Source organism: Megachile rotundata, chromosome 10 (assembly GCF_050947335.1).
Source record: "Megachile rotundata isolate GNS110a chromosome 10, iyMegRotu1, whole genome shotgun sequence".
Lineage (NCBI taxonomy): Eukaryota > Metazoa > Arthropoda > Insecta > Hymenoptera > Megachilidae > Megachile > Megachile rotundata.
Genome location: NC_134992.1, coordinates 1,583,852 through 1,605,448, shown reverse-complemented (window position 1 = coordinate 1,605,448; position 21,597 = coordinate 1,583,852). Strand labels below are relative to the sequence as shown.

Genomic DNA, 21,597 nt, shown 5'->3' with positions numbered 1-21,597 from the left:
AATGCCCCCATACACAAAGCAAAAATTGTCATGAATTATCTCAAAAGTAATAATATAAATTTATTGGATTGGCCGCCACAAAGTCCGGATCTGTCACCAATAGAAAATATGTGGGCCATTCTCAAGTTAAAAATGGCTGAGAAAAAGCCAAAAAGTATTAAAGAGTTACAGAATATTATAACTGCAACTTGGCAGGAATTTACTGCAGATGATTGTTTAAAATATGCTTTATCTGTACCAGGCAGAATTTGCAAAATGTCACAGAGACAAGGATATCATTGCGGGCATAAACTACAATATTTAAATGTTTTAACTTTGTAATTTTGTGTAGCAATAAAAAGTTATATTTATAACTTGTGTTAAAATTATAATTCTTCATTGCTTAACGCGAATATGCAGTTACAACAGTGATACTCATCACAAACGGTCATTTTTTTTGTACGAGCGTTTTTCGGATTTCATGCTAATAATTTTCCGAAACGTTTGACACATGCACTCAAAGCATAACACGATTTGTTATCTTTCTTGAGTACCTTCTTCAACTGTAATATTTACTGTTTCGTTTGATCTGATTAGAATTGTTCTGAAACTCTCAGTCGTTGAAATAAATTAAAAAACATCAGCAGACATCGGCGAGTCTTGGGTTTCTTCTTCACTTTCATTGGCATTTAAACATAATTAAATAATTATAATATTATCACACTTCCTATCATTTTATTCAAGATAATTTGTAGAATAGTTTGGTATAAAAACAAAATGAATAGAAGCAACTATAAGACTGTGAAACATTTCCAAAGTTGAAAACTTACAATTTTCCTTTAAATCAAATTTTCTCGAAAATGATAACCACTACAAAGGAACGGTTTGCGAATTCAGATTCAGCATGAAATAATCTATAAGAGTTATTTACAGATAAATTGCAAAATTGCAAGTATTAAAAAGTTATCGAGCAATGCCAGTCGTGTTTACTTACTTTTGGAACGTGTATTCGTTGCATACCGCGAATCTTTATTATTTTTTACGAGGAAATCCAGCACTAATGAACATTTTATCAGCATAATTGTATAGATTATTTCATGTAGTTTCACTAGACATACAATTTGTCTTTTGAAGTTACATATTTGCTTTGACCTAAATAGTTTTTTGCTACAAGCTCAAAGTGTTTACTTACTTTTGTTACCCACTGTATATGCGGCATCCACTCGACGACCTGTGGGTACGAGCGCCGCATATGCACGGCATCCGCGCCACGACTTTTGGTATGAGCGTTCTGTTCCGTGACGGTACTTCGGCGGACGGGCCTGCCGTAGCGAAAGGGTTAAACAGTACATCGTTAATAAACTTCATGAATAGTTTGAATGCCCGTTACTGCACATACGTTCATGACGACCGCGCGCGGTAATATGAGTCAGTCGTCAGTTGAACGTCGCTATGTTTCAACGTGGCAGCTTAAGTAGAGCGATGATGTAAATGGGTTAAATGGCAAAAACATATAGAAATAATTTAAATTAGACTCACTTATTGTTTAAAAGAAATCCTCCTTCGGTGAACATGTGGTCTTGTGACTGGGTCATTTCACCCGTCTTGACCTACCATAAAAACGATACACTGGCGATCTTGACATCATGACGGGGTGACTCCCTCAATTCGTCTTTTTCTCTCTTCACAACGTGAAACATTGTTTTTTCAGGGGACTGTTGCTTCGCGACGTAGTAGCTTGCACATGTTTTTTTTCGCCAAGGATGTTGATCGCGTTACAATCGGCAGTTCAGGACACAGCGTCCGATATTCAGCGGGAAAGAGAAAATAAGAAATCATTTAAGTTATTTATTTAAAATGTTACAGTGAAATGTGAAATAAAGTGAGATCAAGACGGGTGAAATAACACAGTGACGAGGATACATTTTCACCGAAGCAGGATTATTTTTAAACAATAAGTAAGTCTAATTTAAATTATTTCTACATGTTTTTGCCATTTAAAGTAGACAGGTGTTAACGAATTTATTAATTATTGAATTTAAAGTCTTTTCGGACGGATAAAGAAGTTATTTTTCCTTCAAAATAAGCCAATCTGTTACTTTGTATTTTTGTAACGGAAGACAAGAACAATTTTCGATATTTTATTCCTTGTTCTTTTTGAACAACGAACACAAGTGTTGTAGTTTAATATATTTTATTAACTTTAATTTACACCGCTCGCTCTCTCTACGTCTACTCGTAATCTATTCACTCTTCGCAATTCGTCGCCAACCGTTCATTCCTTCTCATTCTTTCCTCACACAGCCTATCAGTCGTTCCGTTTTAAACGGTCTAATTACCCATTCGTCATTTTGAAATCTCTCTCTTTCTCTCTCTCTCTCTCACTCAATCACTACACAAGTATGGAACAAATTCGATTCACTCGGTTTAAATTAATAACAAATAATTGATTTATCTCCTATGTGTAAATAATTCATAATCCGTACTTATTCTTGACTATTTTACTTGTTATTTAATTTAACTTTGACGTAACGGTTTTCTGTTAGCAATTATACAGTTACGATGAAAACATGTTTGTTCACTAATCACGCTCAGCCGTCAAGCAAGAACGCGCTATTCTCACGCTCTGATTGGTCAGTGTTTTTCATTAATAATTCGAAAACTAAACTTTAACCAGCATTTTGGTAAAGGAAAAAGTTTTTCAGAATCACCCCAGCTACCACCCCCTAAAATTATGCCCACCAGTAGCCGAACACCCTGTATAAGCCTCTGCGTCGATCCTTCTTTTAGAATTTACTATCCTGAATTACATTATGTACTAAGAATTATGATTTGATATCTAACTACCCTAAATTGTATTTTTGTTCATAATAATAGCAAAATTTGTAAATATTTAATTAATGAATATTTATAAAATATATACATTTTCATTATTACGAAGCTCTTAAAAAGATGTACATATAAGAGAATTTCAAAGTGATACTACAAGACATAAGTGTGAACATCGAAAATTATCGACGACCGTAGACTTTGTGGTGCGGTATCCCCTTCAGTGGCGTAACTCTAACGAAGCGGACTACCGTAGCGAAAGGATTAAGGAGGAATATATTGACTTTATATGAATGGCTGCGTTCTGGTGTGTCAGTAAGGCTGCTGACAATAGTTTCGAAAGTTTTAGAAACAGTTTAGAAATATGAGTTGTAGAGACGTTGCACAGTGGTCCCAAATTCAGAAAGGCTGGCCAAAAGTCGAAAAATGAAGTATTCAATTTTTACCTTTTAACTATTGGGTTGGGTACACTGACAGTTTATGCGTTCAATGACAAAAGGTACAGTTGCCCAGTTCATCTACCTGCATTGGTATTTCAGTAGGAAATTGACTTTCGTTCGAGCAATACCTAGCGCGCAAATCCAGCAAAAATAGACTTTATTAGAAAAATTTGTAACTCAGTTCTCAGTGCATCAATTTTGATTCTGTAAAATGGAAAACACAACTAAAGGTGAGTAGAATTCATAGACACATTACAAGATCAATACTTACAAAGTACAATACAACAATTGAATAACGTTTTTTAATAAAAATTCAAGTAAATGACGACCTAGGTATTTATAAAAAAAGGGAAAAGTTTATGAGTTAAACGGAGTTGGGCTAAAAAACCAATTGTCATATTTAGTTAAGACTGCAATGCATCAGAATTAACAAAAAAATGCTGCCCATATTTACCCCTCGAGTCTTAATGAACGTTTGAAAATGTAAATACTTGTGTTTGTCGTTGATTCATGCGTGTTCGCCTCTCTCTTTCTCTCTTTCTCCCTGTCATACAATTAGTCATTCGCTCACTATTTTTGTCTCTTTTTTTTCATACCTACATAGAAATTACAAATAGAGGAGAGGCCAACATTCAGGTATACGTGACCCCCGGGCACATATTGCCGAAGTACAATTAAGCAAATAAACGTTGAGTTTAAAAATATTCAGCATCAGTTTTTTTATAATTTTTTACGAATATTGATATGGATGTCGCAGGATTATTATAAATATTGTTGAAAAAAGTATAATATAAATCCGTCTATAGAATTTAACATTATGAATAAAAGATGTATTGATATGTTTGCGCGTGCGTCTATAATTACATTGTTGCTGGAATGATTAAACTTGTTTAAAATATAGTTTAGTATAATATGTACATGTACATTTATATTTCAGTTTCTGAAGAAATTACTCTATCAAAGAAACAAATATTCATTGCACTGAGAAGTAATTTGAATGGAACAAAAAGTAATTTAATAAACGTAATTAATTATTTTTCTCGTAATTTTGTCTTTAATTTGTAACCTCGAAAACCACTTTGTAAAAATTTTCAGCTAAATAGAAGAATTCTTTCATATTTTGCTCAGCTTTTTGTTTTTGTTTTAATACTGAGCGTTCATATTGAATTCGCTATTTTGTTTTTCGTAATTTTGACTTTTGATTTGTAATGACTGACCTCGAAAACCCCTAGATACGAAGTTTCATTAAAATTGAAATACACCTTTATATTTTGGCCAGCTTTTTGCGATTTGGGACCACTGTGTGTCGTCCATGTTTCTTTAAGAGGGTTGTTTCTTTTATAAAGCGTTTTAGTTTGTTGTAAAGAAGTGTTCCTTAACCCATAAGTGATTCTTTCACTGTATGAGGAATAAGTATTATGTACACCTCAAGAAAGTACTTTTGATTTAGAGTAGCGTAGTAATGAAGGTCTGCTTGTGTGTCACTCAATTTGAGTTTTGACTGAGTGGTCATAAATATTGAGTTGGTATTATTGCGTCGAGATATGAGAATGAAACAAATGGTAATTCGAAACAAATGTTTCCCTGCACTGAAACTAGGGGAAATTGATAATGTGCTTTCTTATCGCTATAGAACGAACCTTGAAACACATACAAGACGTGAGCCAACAGTCACACAACCCCTTTTCGCTTTTTTTTATATAAATTTGAATTTAATCAAGGTATTGATGACTTAGTACATCTACAATAAAATTAGGCTTTTGGACAGTTTTCACGCATCAGTATCGAAGATAAATACCTGTTTTGATATACTGCTGTTATCAGTAAGCAATTCTAGATTCGGCTGGAAACTCAACTTTATAAAATTGTCTCCCTGGTTAGCCTTAATAAACTAGAGACAATTGACCAAATTTTACATATTAAATTTATTTTTAGATAAACAGCTGATCGGGGTTACCGACCTGCAACAAGCGGTTCATGCTTCCTAATACCTTTTTTTGTTTATTACCAACGCTCGGTCACTGACCAAGTCGTTGGCCGCCGACTGTACTTGTTATACTTTTTCGGTCCTGACCCACGGCTGTTTCGAATCTTCTCTAACCATTTTCGCTTCCCGAACATACCAAACATGCCCGAAGCTAGATACATGTATATCACTTCCCTCCTCGGTTTTACCACCAGATCAGTAACACTTTGTGTAGACTTATTAGTTTCTACCATTAAACTATATCAACTTCTATTTTTACATCTGCTATTTATCTCCTCCAGTGTGACAAAAATTTGAATATAGCTCGTTTTTTTTATTTTTGTATACTATTAAGTAGGAATAATGTACTTTTCATGAAATAATCGAAGATCAGGTTTTGTGTAAGTTATAATGTAGTAAAATTTAATAGTAATATAACAGCAACATTGATACGTATGCCTTTAGTAAAAATACAATGAAAAATAACCGCAATTCAAGTTATACCATTGTTTCCTTAGATATACAAATATCCTCTTCTGCTACTGGAATTTGATAATAAGCTTTAACTAGATCAATGGTTGCAAATATCTTTTTGCCATGAAGACTAGAAGAAAAATCTTGAATATGTGGAATAAGATATTCAAAAGACTGCCGTAACAAAGATTTATGGGTTTTGTTCTTCAAGGATTAGATTTTGTTTATTGTTATCTGGATGATATTCTTGTTACATCTAACAATAAGAGTTTGAAAGAACATGAAGAGCATCTTCACATTTTACTTCCACGTCTTAAAGATTTTGGAATAACCATCAACGTTGTAAAAAGTGTTTTTGGAAAGATAGAAGTCGCCTATCTAGGTTATAAAGTCAACACTTCTGGAATTACATTTTTACCTGACAGAATTAAGGCTATTCAGAATTATCAAAAGCCTACAACAGTTGCAGAACTACGTCGTTTTCTTGGAGTTATTAATTTTTATCGTCGTTTTGTTAAAGATGCAGCACACATTCAATCTCCTCTCTATTCATATTTAGCAAAAAGCAGAAAAGGTGACAAAACTGCTATTCAATGGACTTCTGAAGCTGAACATGCTTTTGAAAAATACTAAAGCAGTTTAGCGTCAGCAACATTATTGGTTCATCCTCCTCCTAATGCTTCACTTAAATTACGCACTGATGCCTCCGATATTGCAATTGGGGCTGTTCTTTAACAATTTGACAATGGTCATTGGCATCCTCTTGGGTTCTTTTCTCGAAAACTACACGGGTCGCCAACCATCTTTACTGACGATGGCTTGTGCAGTTTTCCTCTTGTTGACTACAATTGCATGGATGTTGACATTTTCTAGCTGAATTGCCATATTTCTTGTAAAAGAAACACATTTATTGAAAATTATGATTATTATTGCTATTAAAATTATTATATCGTTTTCTTGCATTTGATCGATGCCGATATCTACTGAAATTCCTAAATCTGTTCCTATTTCGGTTAACTTCGACAATAAGAGCTTCTACCAAACTTTTTAATTCTGAAACCTGCTTTGCTAATAAATCTCTGCCATCTGAACTAGATAAAGAATTAATAGGATCGACTATTGGAATACTATTCCCACGAGTCATTTCTAAAATTTTGTCTGCCTGAAGTGCCAATTTCGAAAGGTCAGATGTTCGCTAATTGCCAAAATTGTTCTAATATTTGACGGCATTTACTCCAAAAATAAGCTTCGTAATACTGAATCTGTACACTGACCTACAGACAAATGTCTCATTCTTTGAAGAAACACTGGTGGTTTTTCCACTCCTAATTGATGCTCATGGAGACGTTGTATGTGCGTCGTCGTGTCGACAATAATTAGCGACGGTCTCTGACGCGTAGAATTTGTGACAATTCTCAAAGTCGGATATAAGTGGACTGTATTGAATGATTGACTTCAAGTTTAACAATAACGAACTTTATTGAATCGTGAGTGACTTGTGTGTAAGTTAAATGTATGAATTTAGAGTTGTGTAAATGTTGAACTTTGTATTTTGTATGTCTAATGTCTATTTAATGAATAACTTCTAATGTCTGATGATGTCTAAAGTCTGGCACTCCGACGCTTTTCCGCGATCCAGGAAAGCTCGGAGTGGGCGTTCACACTTCCTCGAACTTGGAAGGGATAGCAAAAATGATGTTTCTATTGGATGACAAATACTGAGTAGAAGTGGCAAAAAAAGTGACGTAGTGAAAATTGGGTTTTTCCCAAAATGACCGTAGCGAGCAATAAACCTAAGGAGTACCTCGACATGAATGGAAAATGCAAACAAAAGACTCTACGACTACGGCTAAGGGTTCTGACCCCAGATGTACTGGCAATAAATCAAGAAAAAACTGGCTAGAATGTAATGACTCCTTGGGTCCTATTTCTGCTACGAGTCAAAAGCTATTGAAAGTAACAAATGTTGTTTTCTGAAGGATCTAAAAATTATGAACTATTGTGCCCAAAACATGGCCTGAGGTCTAATCCTCTCTAATGTATTCTACAACCTAACAGACGTATTCTTCAGTTTTTAACCGACTTCGAAAAAGGAGGAGGTTACTCAATTCGATCAGTATATATTTTTTTTTTCTATGTGTGCCCGCCGATTACGCCTAGCTGGATGGACCAATCGGAACGAAACCTTTTGCATCTGTTAGGTTCTGACTCCCCATTGGTACCATTATCAAAAAATTTTTCATTTTTTAATTGCAAAGTATTGTTATTGCAAAAAAACCGGCAACTTTTGAAATAAAGTTTTCTCGATTTTAGTGCGCTTTTAATATCTTATCACGGACATGATTCTGAACAATTTTGTTCATATACAAATTTCGCGGAAAGGTTTAGTTTTCGAAATATTAGCGAAAAATTGTTGAAAAGTTTTGAAATCAACTTTGGACGATTTTCATGTCCTTTTAGTATGTTATCAGGGACACGATTCTGAACAACTTTTTCCTTATCCACAATTAAGGGGAAGCTTTAGTTTTCGAGTTATTAGCGAAAAACTATTGTTACTAATATATTGAATACTACGTATGCCTCCGTGTCTCTGGTGGTGTATGAGTCAACATGCAGTCGCCGATTTTCTACTGTTTCTACAAACACGTCTTGCCGGCCGATAAAAAGCGTGAAATAAAATAATTGTTAGAAAAAAAATACACCGACTTCGAAATGCACTAAAAAGTATAAAATAATTTCTATTTCCTAATGAAGTAATTTCTATTTCATTCAATCATACAATTACGTAACAGATATGAATGAAACCTATTTACTCGTTAGGTATTATATTAAATACATTTCAACCTTTTCGGAGGCGGCGCAAAATTAAAAGATTATTTTGAATATGTTATTTAAAGATTATTTTGAATATGTTATTTTTCGCCTCCGAAAAGGTTGAAATGTATTTAATATAATACCTAACGAGTAAATAGGTTTCATTCATATCTGTTACGGAATTGTATGATTGAATGAAATAGAAATTACTTCATTAGGAAATAGAAATTATTTTATACTTTTTAGTGCATTTCGAAGTCGGTGTATTTTTTTTCTAAAAATTATTTTTGACTCGTTAGTTTCTGCGAACACTTCTGTTATCCTATTCTTTAAAGCTTCATATTTTCCGAAATCCGGAGGTATTTCCAAAATCTCTGATACAATTGGGAGAATTGATTGTTGTATGTGTTAGATTATCATTGTAATGAACATTTGTTGAGTTTTTTTATCAACTCCTTAAAAATAGTATAAAGGAAAATTAAATAAACATTACACGAACTCCTTACTAAATTACTTATTCAAGATTGTTCTTATAAATATAATCATTGTTTCGTTTTTTCATTGAATTGTTTATCTTTTTTATTAAAAACGATGAAGTATAAATATTTTAAAATGTTATTAGCTAATAATAACAAACACTATTATACTATAGGGATATTGTCCCTGCTAACTGATTAAGAGAAGCATTTCTCGTAATTTTGATGTAAATAATTTTATTTAAATTAATCTTCCTAGTATCATTGGTTTTCGCTTACAATTTATTTTTATCTCGCTGTATGTTAACTTGAATAGTGATCCATCCTTTGTGTTACCTTTTGATTTGTATACAAAGTCTGCGACATACTCACGGAGACACTGATTTTCGCAGTTATCGACCTTTACATTACTTTCTTTCTCGCATTTACTGTCTGCAGTCGCTTTAGGGTACTTCACCCCCTAATTTTCACTCCCCTTCCAACATACCTAGGCCAATTTTTGTCTTCTATCGAAAAATACTTTCATACCAAAAATCATCAAAATTACTTCACTGATCTCGAAAATTTTCCATTTTACCCTCACACTTTGGGGGGTTGTTTCATACCTTAAATATGTTTCACCGCAGATAAAAAAAAATACGTGTCCCCTAATTTTCTGTGGACTATAACATATCCAAATTTCTGAAAAATCGGAGAGTGACACTTCGGTATGTTTACTTGTCAGATCTTTATTTGTTTGCCGTTTTTATATTGTTCTTGAGGAATTTATTTGTTTTCTGGTGTAGTTTCTTAAAAAAAAATTACTTATGCAACTGTTCATTTTCAAGAGAAGGCTTTTTAAAAAAGAAATCTAAATAAATGCAATATCTTCAGCTTTTCCAGAGCTTCAGCCACAGTAAAAGCGCCAAATTTCAGCGCTCTGTTTCATTCCTTCATTCCTAGAATAGGAAACGAGTGGCCGCAAGCTTGTTCCTAATTTCCTCGGCGCATTCATAAGACTTTGCCTGTGCCAACTTCTCAATCTCAAAGGCTGATTCGGAAATAGTGTAGTAGCTGGTCAGGTTCGAGTGTAAAGAACGTAAAATAACTAATTGGTTTGAAACATAAGGATATTTATTCTTCGACTGTTCGACATCGCCGGTCGTTGCCCGAAATTCTTTTGTTTAACGATCGATTCTGGAATATTCCATCGACTGGAATATTCACGACGCATACAATACTATAATAGGTTTCTTTTGCGTAGTTTATATCACTACGAAAATTTTTAATTCCATACTGAAATTGTAAAACCAAAATCAAAACGTCAAAATCGTTTGGCTTTTCTATGAAAAAGGAATTAAAACAATCTACGTTGAGGACAATTACACTAAAGTCAAAATATTCTTTTTTAACAGCTCGATATTTTCTGTAATTGTAGTTTCAACTTGAATCTTACATTAGGTATTCAAGAAAATTCTAACCATTTTTAAGTATTTCAATTTCTAAACCGTGCTTGTATGCATTCAATAAAAGAAATAACAACCGTAAAAAGAACATAAAAATTATTGAAGTACATGGTTTGTTCAAAAAGTTTGGGGACTTCTTGTGTAAAGGACTTTATGACTAGCGGAAAGAAATGAAATATGTAGCACATAATCTTTGATTGCTTATCTATATATAAGTTAAGGTTCGTAACAATCGGCTATGAACTTGTTTAGTATTGTCTGTTGCAGTTAACCGTGAGCTGTGTTCTTGACGTTCTTAAAAATGAGTCATATCTATGAACAGAAATAAAATAAACAGTGTACAAAGTTGTGTTTTAATCTTAAGAAAACAGAATCTGGAACGCTGATAATGCTTTCAATTATTTTCGATGGTAAAAATCGTCAACAAACTTTTTTCCTTTCGTCTGAAGCATGCATTAAGAAGGCCATGTTTTTATACTCAAGAAGACATAGTTATAACATGGGAGGAAAAACTGTAATTGTAAAAAAGTACTATGAAAAGTACTGACAAATAATGTACAATAGAAGTCCTTGTACTTTTTGAACAGAACCTGTACATATAATTGAGTAAGGTCTAAAATATCGTTTGATTCATTTTGTAGTTCAAAATGTGGAGAAATTGATTTCAAAGTCGAAAATATCGCTGTATCAGAACAATTCAATTTTTATGACGGTGAAAATGCACAAATTTATTTCGATTATCGTATAACAAACGTATTATAATTAAGTCCGATAGCGAGTGATAGACAAAGCAATTTGACGATTTACGATATTAAATCAGTATTACAAGCAAGTAACGAAATAGTTGATCAAGCTATGAAAGTCTTTGCACAATGTAAAGTCCGCAACGAGGTACAGTGTTCATTCTATATAAGCAAAAATGTCCTTTCCGATATAAGCAAAAATGTTATCCCCACCACTAGGGGGAAGACCCCTCGAGACGCCCGAGGTTCGCTCGCCGGGAAATGTAACGTGACCCGGGTATTAGTGTATCCGTGAGACAATACCAATGCAAATATAAAACTTTTATTTTTAACTTTTTCGTTATCAAACTTTTACCAATTAATTCTTGACATTTTTCCGATTAAAATGAGACCAAACACGACGTAATTTGAGTTATATTTACTTGCAATATCTTATTAGAGTAAAATCATCGATGTACGCATAACACTTGAAATTACAAGTAAATATGTCCCGAAGTATGTCGTGTTTGGTCTCATTTTAATGAGAAAAATGTTACAAATATGATGGAAAAAATTTAAACAAAAAAAAATAAAAAATAAAAAAGTTTTATTTTTGCATTAGGAGTGTCCTTCTAGTAGGTCACTGTTTGTTTACGTTCGGTCTCCATCGCTCGAAATGTAGCACCTTTACGATATACGCAAACGGCGACCGTGATATTTTTCTCTTCTGTCCTTTTCTACGTTCGGCAAGACATCAATCAATGTAGGACCTGTACGATATACGCAAAACCTCAGACCCGAAAGATTTGCTTATATAGAATATCCACTGTACTTGGAAGCAATTTGATCTGCGGAACATGTCCACTAGGGTGGCCTTAGCTATAAAGCTCGATTTTTTTTTCGATTTTTTCATCGTCTCACCTCCTAAAATCTTGACACTTGATGAAAAAATGATAATGTCAAAGTTTCAGCATGATTGGATAACAGGAACCCGTGCCGCAATCGAGTTGAAGTTTTGAAACTTGTACGATTTCAGGTTATCGTCGAATATGTTAGTGACCTTTTATTTTAAAAGTATCAGTGAATATTTTATAATGAAAATATAATTTTTTACACGTGTAATGCTAGTATTTACCAGGTGTACCGGAAAGTCATTACCGGTTTTTTCGAAAAAATACTACGTAATTTTCAAGAAAACAGAAAGATTTATTTATACGAAGTATTGGCCATTTGTTTGTATACATCTTGCTCATCTTTAAGGCAATTTATGAATACCTTCCCAAAAAAACTGTTTATCTTTAGCGCGAAACCATTCATGGAGCCATTCTCTAACGTCTTCGAAATTGGCGAAGTGTTCTTCTGCAAGTGCGTGTCCCATTGATGCAAAAAGTTGGTAGTCGGACGGGGCAAGGTCTGGAGAGTACGGCGGGTGTGATAATATTTCCCATCCAAGTTCTTTCAACGCTTCCTTGACCGGTTTTGCTGTATGAGACGGCGCGTTATCGTGCTGCAAAATCACTTTACCGTGTCTACGGGCCCATTCTGGACGTTTTTCGTTCAATGCGTGGTGCAAATTGATTATTTGTTGTCGGTAACGATCACTGTTAACTGTTTCACCAGGCTTCAATAGTTCATAATACACCACGCCACTCTGGTCCCACTAAACACAGAGCATTGTTTTGCGACCAAAACGATTTGGCCTTGGTGTGGGTGGGGCGGCTTCGCCAGGTGATAGCCATGATTTTTTACGCTTAGGATTTTCAAAATAAATCCACTTTTCATCACCCGTCACTATTTTATGCAGAAATGATTTTCTATTATGCCTTTGAAGCAGCATTTCGCAGACGAGTTTGCGATTTTCCATTTGTCTGTCATTCAATTGATGTGGCACCCATCTTCCCATCTTTTGAATTTTTCCCATTGCTCGTAATCGGTCGCTAATCGTTTCTTGGGCTACATTTAACGCTTCTGCCAATTGTTTTTGAGTTTGGGTTGGGTCTTCATCCAATAACTCCTGAAGTTTCGCATCTTCAAACTTTTTCGGTCTACCAGAACGTTCTTTGTCTTGCACATCGAAATCACCGCTTCTGAATTTTCGAAACCACGCCTCACATGTTTTTATGGTTAGAGCATGCTCACCATAAGTTTCTACCAGCAAACGATGACTTTCAGCGGCTTTTTTCTTTTGGTTAAATAAAAAAAGTAATGCGTGCCGCAAATGCACGTTTTCAGGCACGAAACTTGACATTTTCAAAGAGTAATAAATCTATGACCGTTTCACTTTTGCAAAATATAATATGTATAGCTGTGAAGTTTGATGTCCATAGAATAAAATGATATATGTGACAAATCATAACATTGCATAATTAAGCCTAACGACATCTGTTAAAAAAACCGGTAATGACTTTCCGGTGTACCTGGTACATACAATTACAACACATACATATTTACATATTTACATACAATACATTTACTCACAAATACAACGTAGCTTTTAAGTTACCAGAGAATGTGACGGTTGGGCTACTTGGAGCTGTATATAATTTGTACAAAAGTTGATAAATTTTCCAATAATCTCGATTGTATTAGCACTTATAAACGAATTTTTTTTAAATACTTATAAGCAAAATATTCTTTAATGGAATTTCAATTATGTCTTATAAATTAGCCTATTATTGAATTGTACGTAGCGTTTAATATATATTATAACATATTCTAACATATTCTAACATATATTATAACATAATATAAATAACATATTCAAAATAATCTTTTAATTTTGCGCCGCCTCCGAAAAGGTTGAAATGTATTTAATATACTACCTAATGGGTAAATAGGTTTCATTCATATCTGTTACGTAATTGTATGATTGAATGAAATAGAAATTACTTCATTAGGAAATAGAAATTATTTTATATTTTTTAGTGCATTTCGAAGTCGGCGTATTTTTTTTCTAAAAATTATTTTATAGTACGTAAATTGCTTTAGCCGTCCATCTAGCATTATGAAACGCTCCAGGAACATGAAAAGTATTTCCTCGTGGAAGAGATCCGCCAAGAAAAATTATCATCAACTTCAAAAGTTCTTTGTAATTATCTCTCTGCTGCTTTTGTCGTAAATGGTACAAGCAAAAATTTATTTTTTCTTCTACATCTTGGAGCTTTCCATAAACATAAGAATCTTGTATACCTGTTTTAAAATTTAATAAATTAATCTTAGGCCAAGCTTTTTGAAATTTTTTAAAAAGGGTACTTCTTACCTGATCCCTTGATCAGGTAAAACTCGGTAATATTCACCACTGCCGGGAATCTTTTTGTATATCTACCATGCAAAGCACTTACTATACATTTTTTTAATACCGAAATATTTGTTTCATTTTACATAATATCTCTAATGGCTAACTGAACAGGAGATTAGTTTTTGTGTTCGAGATGACCTCTTCAGCAACTACAGAATGAGATTCATACTAACATTAGCGGTAACATTCAGTAATTTTTAGTATATTTTTGAAAATCATACACCAACACTAAAATTATATGTATAAAAGATTATATTTTTATTATAAAATATTCACTGATACTTTTAAAATAAAAGGCCACTAACATATTCGACGCTAACCTGAAATCGTGCAAATTTTCAAAACTTCAACTCGATTGCGGCACGGGTTCCTGTTATCTAATCATCCTGAAACTTTGACATTATCATTTTTTCATGAAGTGTCAAAATTTTAGGGGGTGAGACCAAAAAAAATCGGAAGTCGAAAAATAAGGTTCACCCTAATGTCCACGTTCATGTATGAATACAACCGTTTAGAATATAATTTTTATTTCGGTATACAATTTTTTAGTGCTGAAAATATTTTTGATAAGAATAGATGTTTGGTTTTCAGAAAAATGACTATAAAATGCAAATAACTTGGGAATACAAAGTATGTACTTTGAAATTGTGTCAGGATAATGATCCAAACTACAGAGCTGGAACAGTATAATAATATTTGTTATATAAACGTCCAAAAGATTTACATGCACTTGTACAATTCCCGGACATAAATACCATAGAGAATTTGTAGGAGGAATCAGACCAAACAATTAGAAAAAACCCAGTATATTGGAAAGTTGAATTACAAATAGGACTAAAAAAAGAACAACATTCTGTTTCTTCAGAATATTTGAAAAAATTATTTTTAATACACACACACGACTACATTCATGCAACAAAAGGGGTTTGCAATAAAATAATAAAATAGTTTTTTCTATATTTTACACTTAAATTGTTCATTTTTCATGAAATATCCTAACGTGAACATGTTGTCAAAATGTAATAAAAATACAATTGATTTTATTCGACATTTGTATTCGTAAAATAATGCAATAAATATTAATGATCTGTCGTATTTGTCAATTATGGCATATTTATATAATGTCACAACATCCTTTTCTTCAACAAATACATACATGATCGTAAGGCTTATATTTTAGAGCATCTTCTAAAAAAATATAGTTCTAAATGTAATGGAGCTTTTCAGCTGCTATAAATGATTAAAACTGGAATATTCAAAAACTGATTTTAGCAATATTATATAAAATCAATTTCATAATGTTAAGAACATTATTTAAGTTCGCAAAAAACGTATATATTATGAAGCGAGATTCCATTAAATAATATTTCAGAAGAAAATGTTGAATCCACATTCATTGATAATTTCTTGACGATTACAAGAATATATGCTGTTCACACTGTTACTAATTTACCGTTCGGGAAGGGAAAACATTTTATTCAGTCCTCTTTCTTACTTTTTCCAGAATTAGTACGATTTACTTAAGAAATTAAATAAAAGTTTGTGCAATCGCATGTGTATTCCTATGATGTCCTTGATTCCAATTTGTATTTCTCTGCTTACTAAAATTGCACTCTGCTCTTTTACAATAGGATACTTGCCGCATAGTGTAATTTAAATTAATCGAACAGCTTTCTACAGTAAGGGCTTTACATACGATGAAATCCAATATACATGAAGTGATGCTGAATCTCGATTGTATTTCGGAATAAGGAAAAATTCAATTCTTTTAAGCTAAAATTAATTATTTACAACAGTTTCTAAAGTAACATACTTACTTTAACCAAATTATTCTTCCGAAGTTAGAAAGTTTAACGATTCTATCGCAAGAATATTTGTAAAGAATTGTTCTGAACATTTTTACCTTTCAGACTCTTCAATCAACGCAAATTAATTTGTTAGTGCTCATTTCTTTCAATAATTACACTGCATTGCTACTAGTACAGATAATAAGAAAAATGCAAATATCTTTTTTGTGAGACCTGCATATTTCATTTATGCCGTTAATTTTTATGTAAAATTCCTCACTATTGACTTTCAAATAACCACGAATTGTTTATTTGTTGAATATTGTACGTTAATAATTTTTCATACAATATATTGACTTTATGTAAAAAGTCGCAGTTACATTAAAAAGAAATAGAGATCCCTGTGAAATTTCGGATAATATGGTCTAAAGATGATTTTTTATTTCACGATCTAATTTTTCATGTAAAATACGATTATTTTCTTTGAAGCATTTTTTCGTATCTTCACAAATAAAAAAGCAAATAAGAAGGAGTTACATGGGACACTATACACAGGACACTTCAAACAATTATAAGGAGCAATAACTTATTGTGGTTGAAATTGGGAAAAAATGTTACTAATTGTTAGAAAAGATTAATGGTTCAAAGTGATTTATATTATCTCAATCATATATTTTTGTAAGCGAAACAATGCACATGTATTTTGCTGTTGTACTATCCTTTTGAATGAAAACTTTCATATTTTTTTTTTGCATATATCTAACCGTCTTATTATTTCGCATAAACAAAAGATGGGATATTGTATCAGCAAGATCAGCATTTCAGTATGTGAGATATTTTAAATTCTAAAACGAAATATTTCATACAAAATTTAAAATATTTGACAAATTGTTGATTTCCTTTTAATGTTTTAAATATTTTATCACAATGTTTATATATGCATATGCATAATGTTCTTACAAATTAATCAACGTAAAAACAAACATGCAGTTAATTAATAATTAATTGCAGTTATTTAACAAAATTCTACTTCCATCTTTTTTAACTAAAAATTATATATTTAATACATCCATTCTTTGAAACATTCTACGTAAAAGTATTTCATTGCGATACCAGAGAAAATCAACTGTTTTAGGTTCTTATTTGAAACTTTGCATAAAATATATAAATTTTCAATAAATCCCTCGGTACTTATGCGGATTTGGGTTAACATTTTAATGAACGTAATGAAAGATCTACGTTACGTGGTAAAATAATAATACTTTATTCAGCAACAATATTATTACAATGTGAAGTGCAGTGTTGAACCGAGAATGCTACGAGGCGGAAAAATAGGGCCATTTTTAGATTTCAAAACGTAAACTTTGTGACTAGGAAGGAAAATTCAGTCGGAAGTTGAATGGTGAAAAGGTCGTTATGAATCGGTATAAAAAACTTCGGATATTGACTAGTTGGACATGACGGAATGGATGATGATGATAGACATTTGGGTGTATAACAATATAAAACATGCTACATTGTTATATTGAAATCATAAATTTGCTATATATTTTTGATCAATTTTTTAGAATATTTTAGAAGTAACAATCTTTTATAAATAATAATTTTGTGATTGCCATTACTTTCTTAATTGAGAGTGATTCTCCTAGAAACAAAAATAAAGTTTTAAAGAACAGAAAAGGCATTAACATTTCATTTTGACTCATCGATAAAATTATTGATGACTTATTATTTTACTTTTTGTGCAATACAGGTTTTACAAATTGTATTTCTTCATATTTTATTCAAAAGCTATAAGAAAATAACTTATTACTATATAAAATTATGGATTATAAAAGAATTATTTTTAAAATGTTAAGGAATTGTTATTTCGTTTCTATCAGAAATAAAATATGGATGTACATACATATTTCCAGTGAAATAGCGTATGGGGATTAATAGTTGAAAGCTTCGAATAATAATATATAAAAATGGAACTTTCCTATATCACAAACACGAAAACATACATGGTTTGTGTAATCTTTCTTAGACGCGACTGAAGGGAAAGATATGGAAGATGGTACAACATCAACAGTGAGTGCCACGGAGAAGACTTCGTTAAAACAAGAAGGCTCAAGACAACCATCAACGGTTAGCAAACAATCTGCATCGTCTGATAAACGTAAAGATAATGAAAGTGAGATATTTTTCGTTTCTATCTAAAACGAGAATAATAAGAACAATAAATCTAAAGTGTTACGGAGTTGACACATTGTCAATTTTAATAGAATTTTAATACAATATTCGAGAATTTTAGTAATATTAGAAAAAATACTTGATATATAGTTTGTCAAAAATTTTACGATTAAATGTTGTACATTAAAATATTCTATGTTGATACAAGGAACAGATGTAATATCAGTCTTTTAAGGATATGTTGAAAAGTTATGGTAATAACACGAAATTAAGGGATCAATAGCAAACTTATTGTTAATGCGACGTAATATTGAAAAGGATCAATAATATTTGTTTTTACTCTGTTTATGCAAGAAGCAATCAATATTGAATCTCAACCTATCTACCACTTTTCACAGTATTAGGTTGACATTGGTAAAATATAAAATTTATTATTTACTGAATTTGTAAATAATTTTGGCATATCAGTATAAAGTCTATGAATTTACTAATGAAACACGTTAACCGTAGATAGTAAACGTAGCTCGTGTAAGCATAGTAATCGTAAGTATTGCTGATCTGTTTCTATATTGAATTAATCGCAAATTTGCTACTTTTCTCCTTATTTCATATTGCAATAACTTCTTAATAAAGTTTATTTACATAACGTTTCTATTTGATTTGGAACCACAGAATGTACCAACATCATTCGACAATTAAAACCTGGGTCACCCAGTATAGGTATTCAATACCATTTTATAGATTGCTGAACACTTCGAAGGGATGAAAACAGCCTTCTCAATTTACTTGGAAATTATATTTGATCTCAAAATTATTTACAACGGAGAAAAAATATCAATAATTATCAGTGATTTATTAGAATTACAAATTTTGAATGCTCCAAAAGTTTGCAAGACTATTTAAATATAAAATAATACGTTAGTCACCTCGACTTAAAAGATTAATCAACGCCATTAATTCTTTCTTCTCAATAACAATTTGTAATAACACTTACCTCGGTTTAATAAAATTAGTACAGATAATTCAGATCCGATTTTAGTGTTTCGCAAATGAATTTCTTCTTATTGTCAGGGAATATTGCTGATAGTAAAATTAAGAGATTAACAGATGCAACCTTAAATATAATTTTATTATCAAATAAATAATTAAAGTAATTTTATTGCTTAAACGTCTTATTTGAATGTTTAGAAGAAATGTCCATTTCACTCATCCCATTTTATTTTACTCCTTTTCGTCTTCGACTTTGCCTAATATCAAACTTTTTTAAGTATTTAGTGTATAGTAGGTAGTTAAATTATTACACTCGAACAAAAATTACATATTATATAACCTTAACCGATGGAATAGATCAAATATTTTTATTATAATGTTACGATGTATTATTTTTGTAATATAGTATACATGGTGTGTTCCAAAAGTAATGAGAACGAAATTCCTGCGCCGCTCCTGTTGATCGGAGGGGGATCGGACCACGTGGGCTAGGTGTGGGGGGCCCTTAGCTTTCCAATGAACCCGATCCCAAGACTCTCCGAGCTGTGAAAGGGACAGGACGTGAATTTTTGTGACCCCCTGTTTGGTGACCGTGTCGCGGAAAAATTGGAGTCGACGATCGGAACAACGATACGCGATAAAGCTTTTGTGCTAAAATAAACAAATCTCTTGAGGACACAAATAAAATGATTCGTGAGGCTTATGAGGACACTGTTCTGTCGTACTCACAAGTTTCGAGGTGGTTAAAGGTCTTTAAGGAAGGGCGAGAAGAGGTTCGCGACGATCAACGCTCTGGGCGGCCACCAACCAACAAAACAGTTCGTCAAACAGTCCATAAAGAATTTCTTTCTGAAGTACAGATAGTTAACACCGCCTACTACGTGGTTGTGCTGGAAAGACTGCGAAAAAGTATCGTCAGGACGAGAAAACATATTTCCGCTACCTGGATAGTGCATCTCGACAACGCGCCTTGCCACAACGCGCTGCGAGTGCGTGAGTTTCCGACCCAAAACAAGGTGATAACGCTTCCCCAACCCCCCTATAGTCCTGACCTGGCACCAGCAGACTTTTTTTTGTTCCCCTGGATCAAGACACCCCTGAAAGGAACACGTTTCTCGTCGATACAAGACATCCAAGCGGCCGCGACCGAAGCCCTAAAAGCGGTTCCGGAAAACGCATTCCAGGACGTGTACCGTTAACCCTTTGAACTCCTTAATTTCTTTTAACTACCAACTCTTTCATTTACAAAATAGATCAAGAAATTTCTCCATCAAGCGTGTCGTAACAGTGCGCGTATGTGACAAATACATTTTTCATTTATTATAAATAGTAAATTAATGAAAATATATATATTGAACCAATCTATTTATATGAATTATTTATAAGACCCAAGAGAAAAGTGACGTCGAGCCACACTCGACATAAGAGTTCAAAGGGTTAATGGCAGGGTCGCTGGCAAAAATGTGTAGAAGCCCAAGGGCAGTACTTTGAAGAATTTTGAGTATTTGTAAGAATTGGTTCAATAAATTCCTTAAAAAAAAATAATTCTCATTATTTTTGGAACACACCATGTATTGCATATTTTTTTACAATGTATTATTTTTTAATAATAATACATATAATTAGATGTACGGATTGAATACTTAAATATACATATATTTAAATATTGTCCATATTATACAAGAAAATACAATTATTTAATATTTTGTCACGCTGTTCTTATTATTTAAAATCTTAAATATATAACAATCCAGCGTCTATGGAGTACAACATCGCTTAAATTAAAATAATATAGAGGCTAACAGAGGCCGCAAATATAGATTTCTTAGTATATTCACATCCACCTTTTTATCTTAAAATATGTCAAATATAACATTCTTAAACTAGTTGAAATTGCGCCTGTCATATTATTTTAAAAAGAAATCATTTTAGTATAACATTTTGACCACCTATTGCTATCGATTGCGTAATATAAAGATCAGTAATCGAAGATAAGATTTGCTAGAGCGATGACAGAAATAGATATAAATTGAGGAAGCTACCGTTTCTGCTGCAAGTGTACATTCGTGGATATTGTTAGTTTCAAGAGTTCCAATAGTATCGGAACTTTCGGGACATTTAAAACTTCTAAAAAGTTATAATATTTTCACGATTTTTAGAGCTGGAATAAAATTTGAAATGATTCAAAGTTTCAGTAAACTG

General features: G+C 32.5%; 2 protein-coding genes across 13 annotated transcripts in view; both read left to right on the top strand.

Annotated features, from left to right (window-relative positions):
* Positions 1–21,597, top strand: part of LOC105663968 (cyclic nucleotide-gated channel alpha-3-like) — a 1,281,713-nt gene that overhangs the window by 988,808 nt on the left and 271,308 nt on the right. The window lies entirely within an intron of this gene.
* Positions 1–21,597, top strand: part of LOC143265234 (uncharacterized) — a 115,825-nt gene that overhangs the window by 80,321 nt on the left and 13,907 nt on the right. For 5 of the 8 annotated variants that reach the window (XM_076536204.1, XM_076536202.1, XM_076536203.1 and 2 more), the window contains one exon: positions 18,260–18,406. In XM_076536204.1, coding sequence (XP_076392319.1) covers positions 18,260–18,406 — 147 coding nt within the window. Of the gene's footprint in view, positions 1–3,337; positions 3,479–18,259; positions 19,126–21,597 lie in introns of those variants that run through there. The other 3 variants (XM_076536205.1, XR_013039532.1, XM_076536207.1) reach the window with 3 other exon arrangements.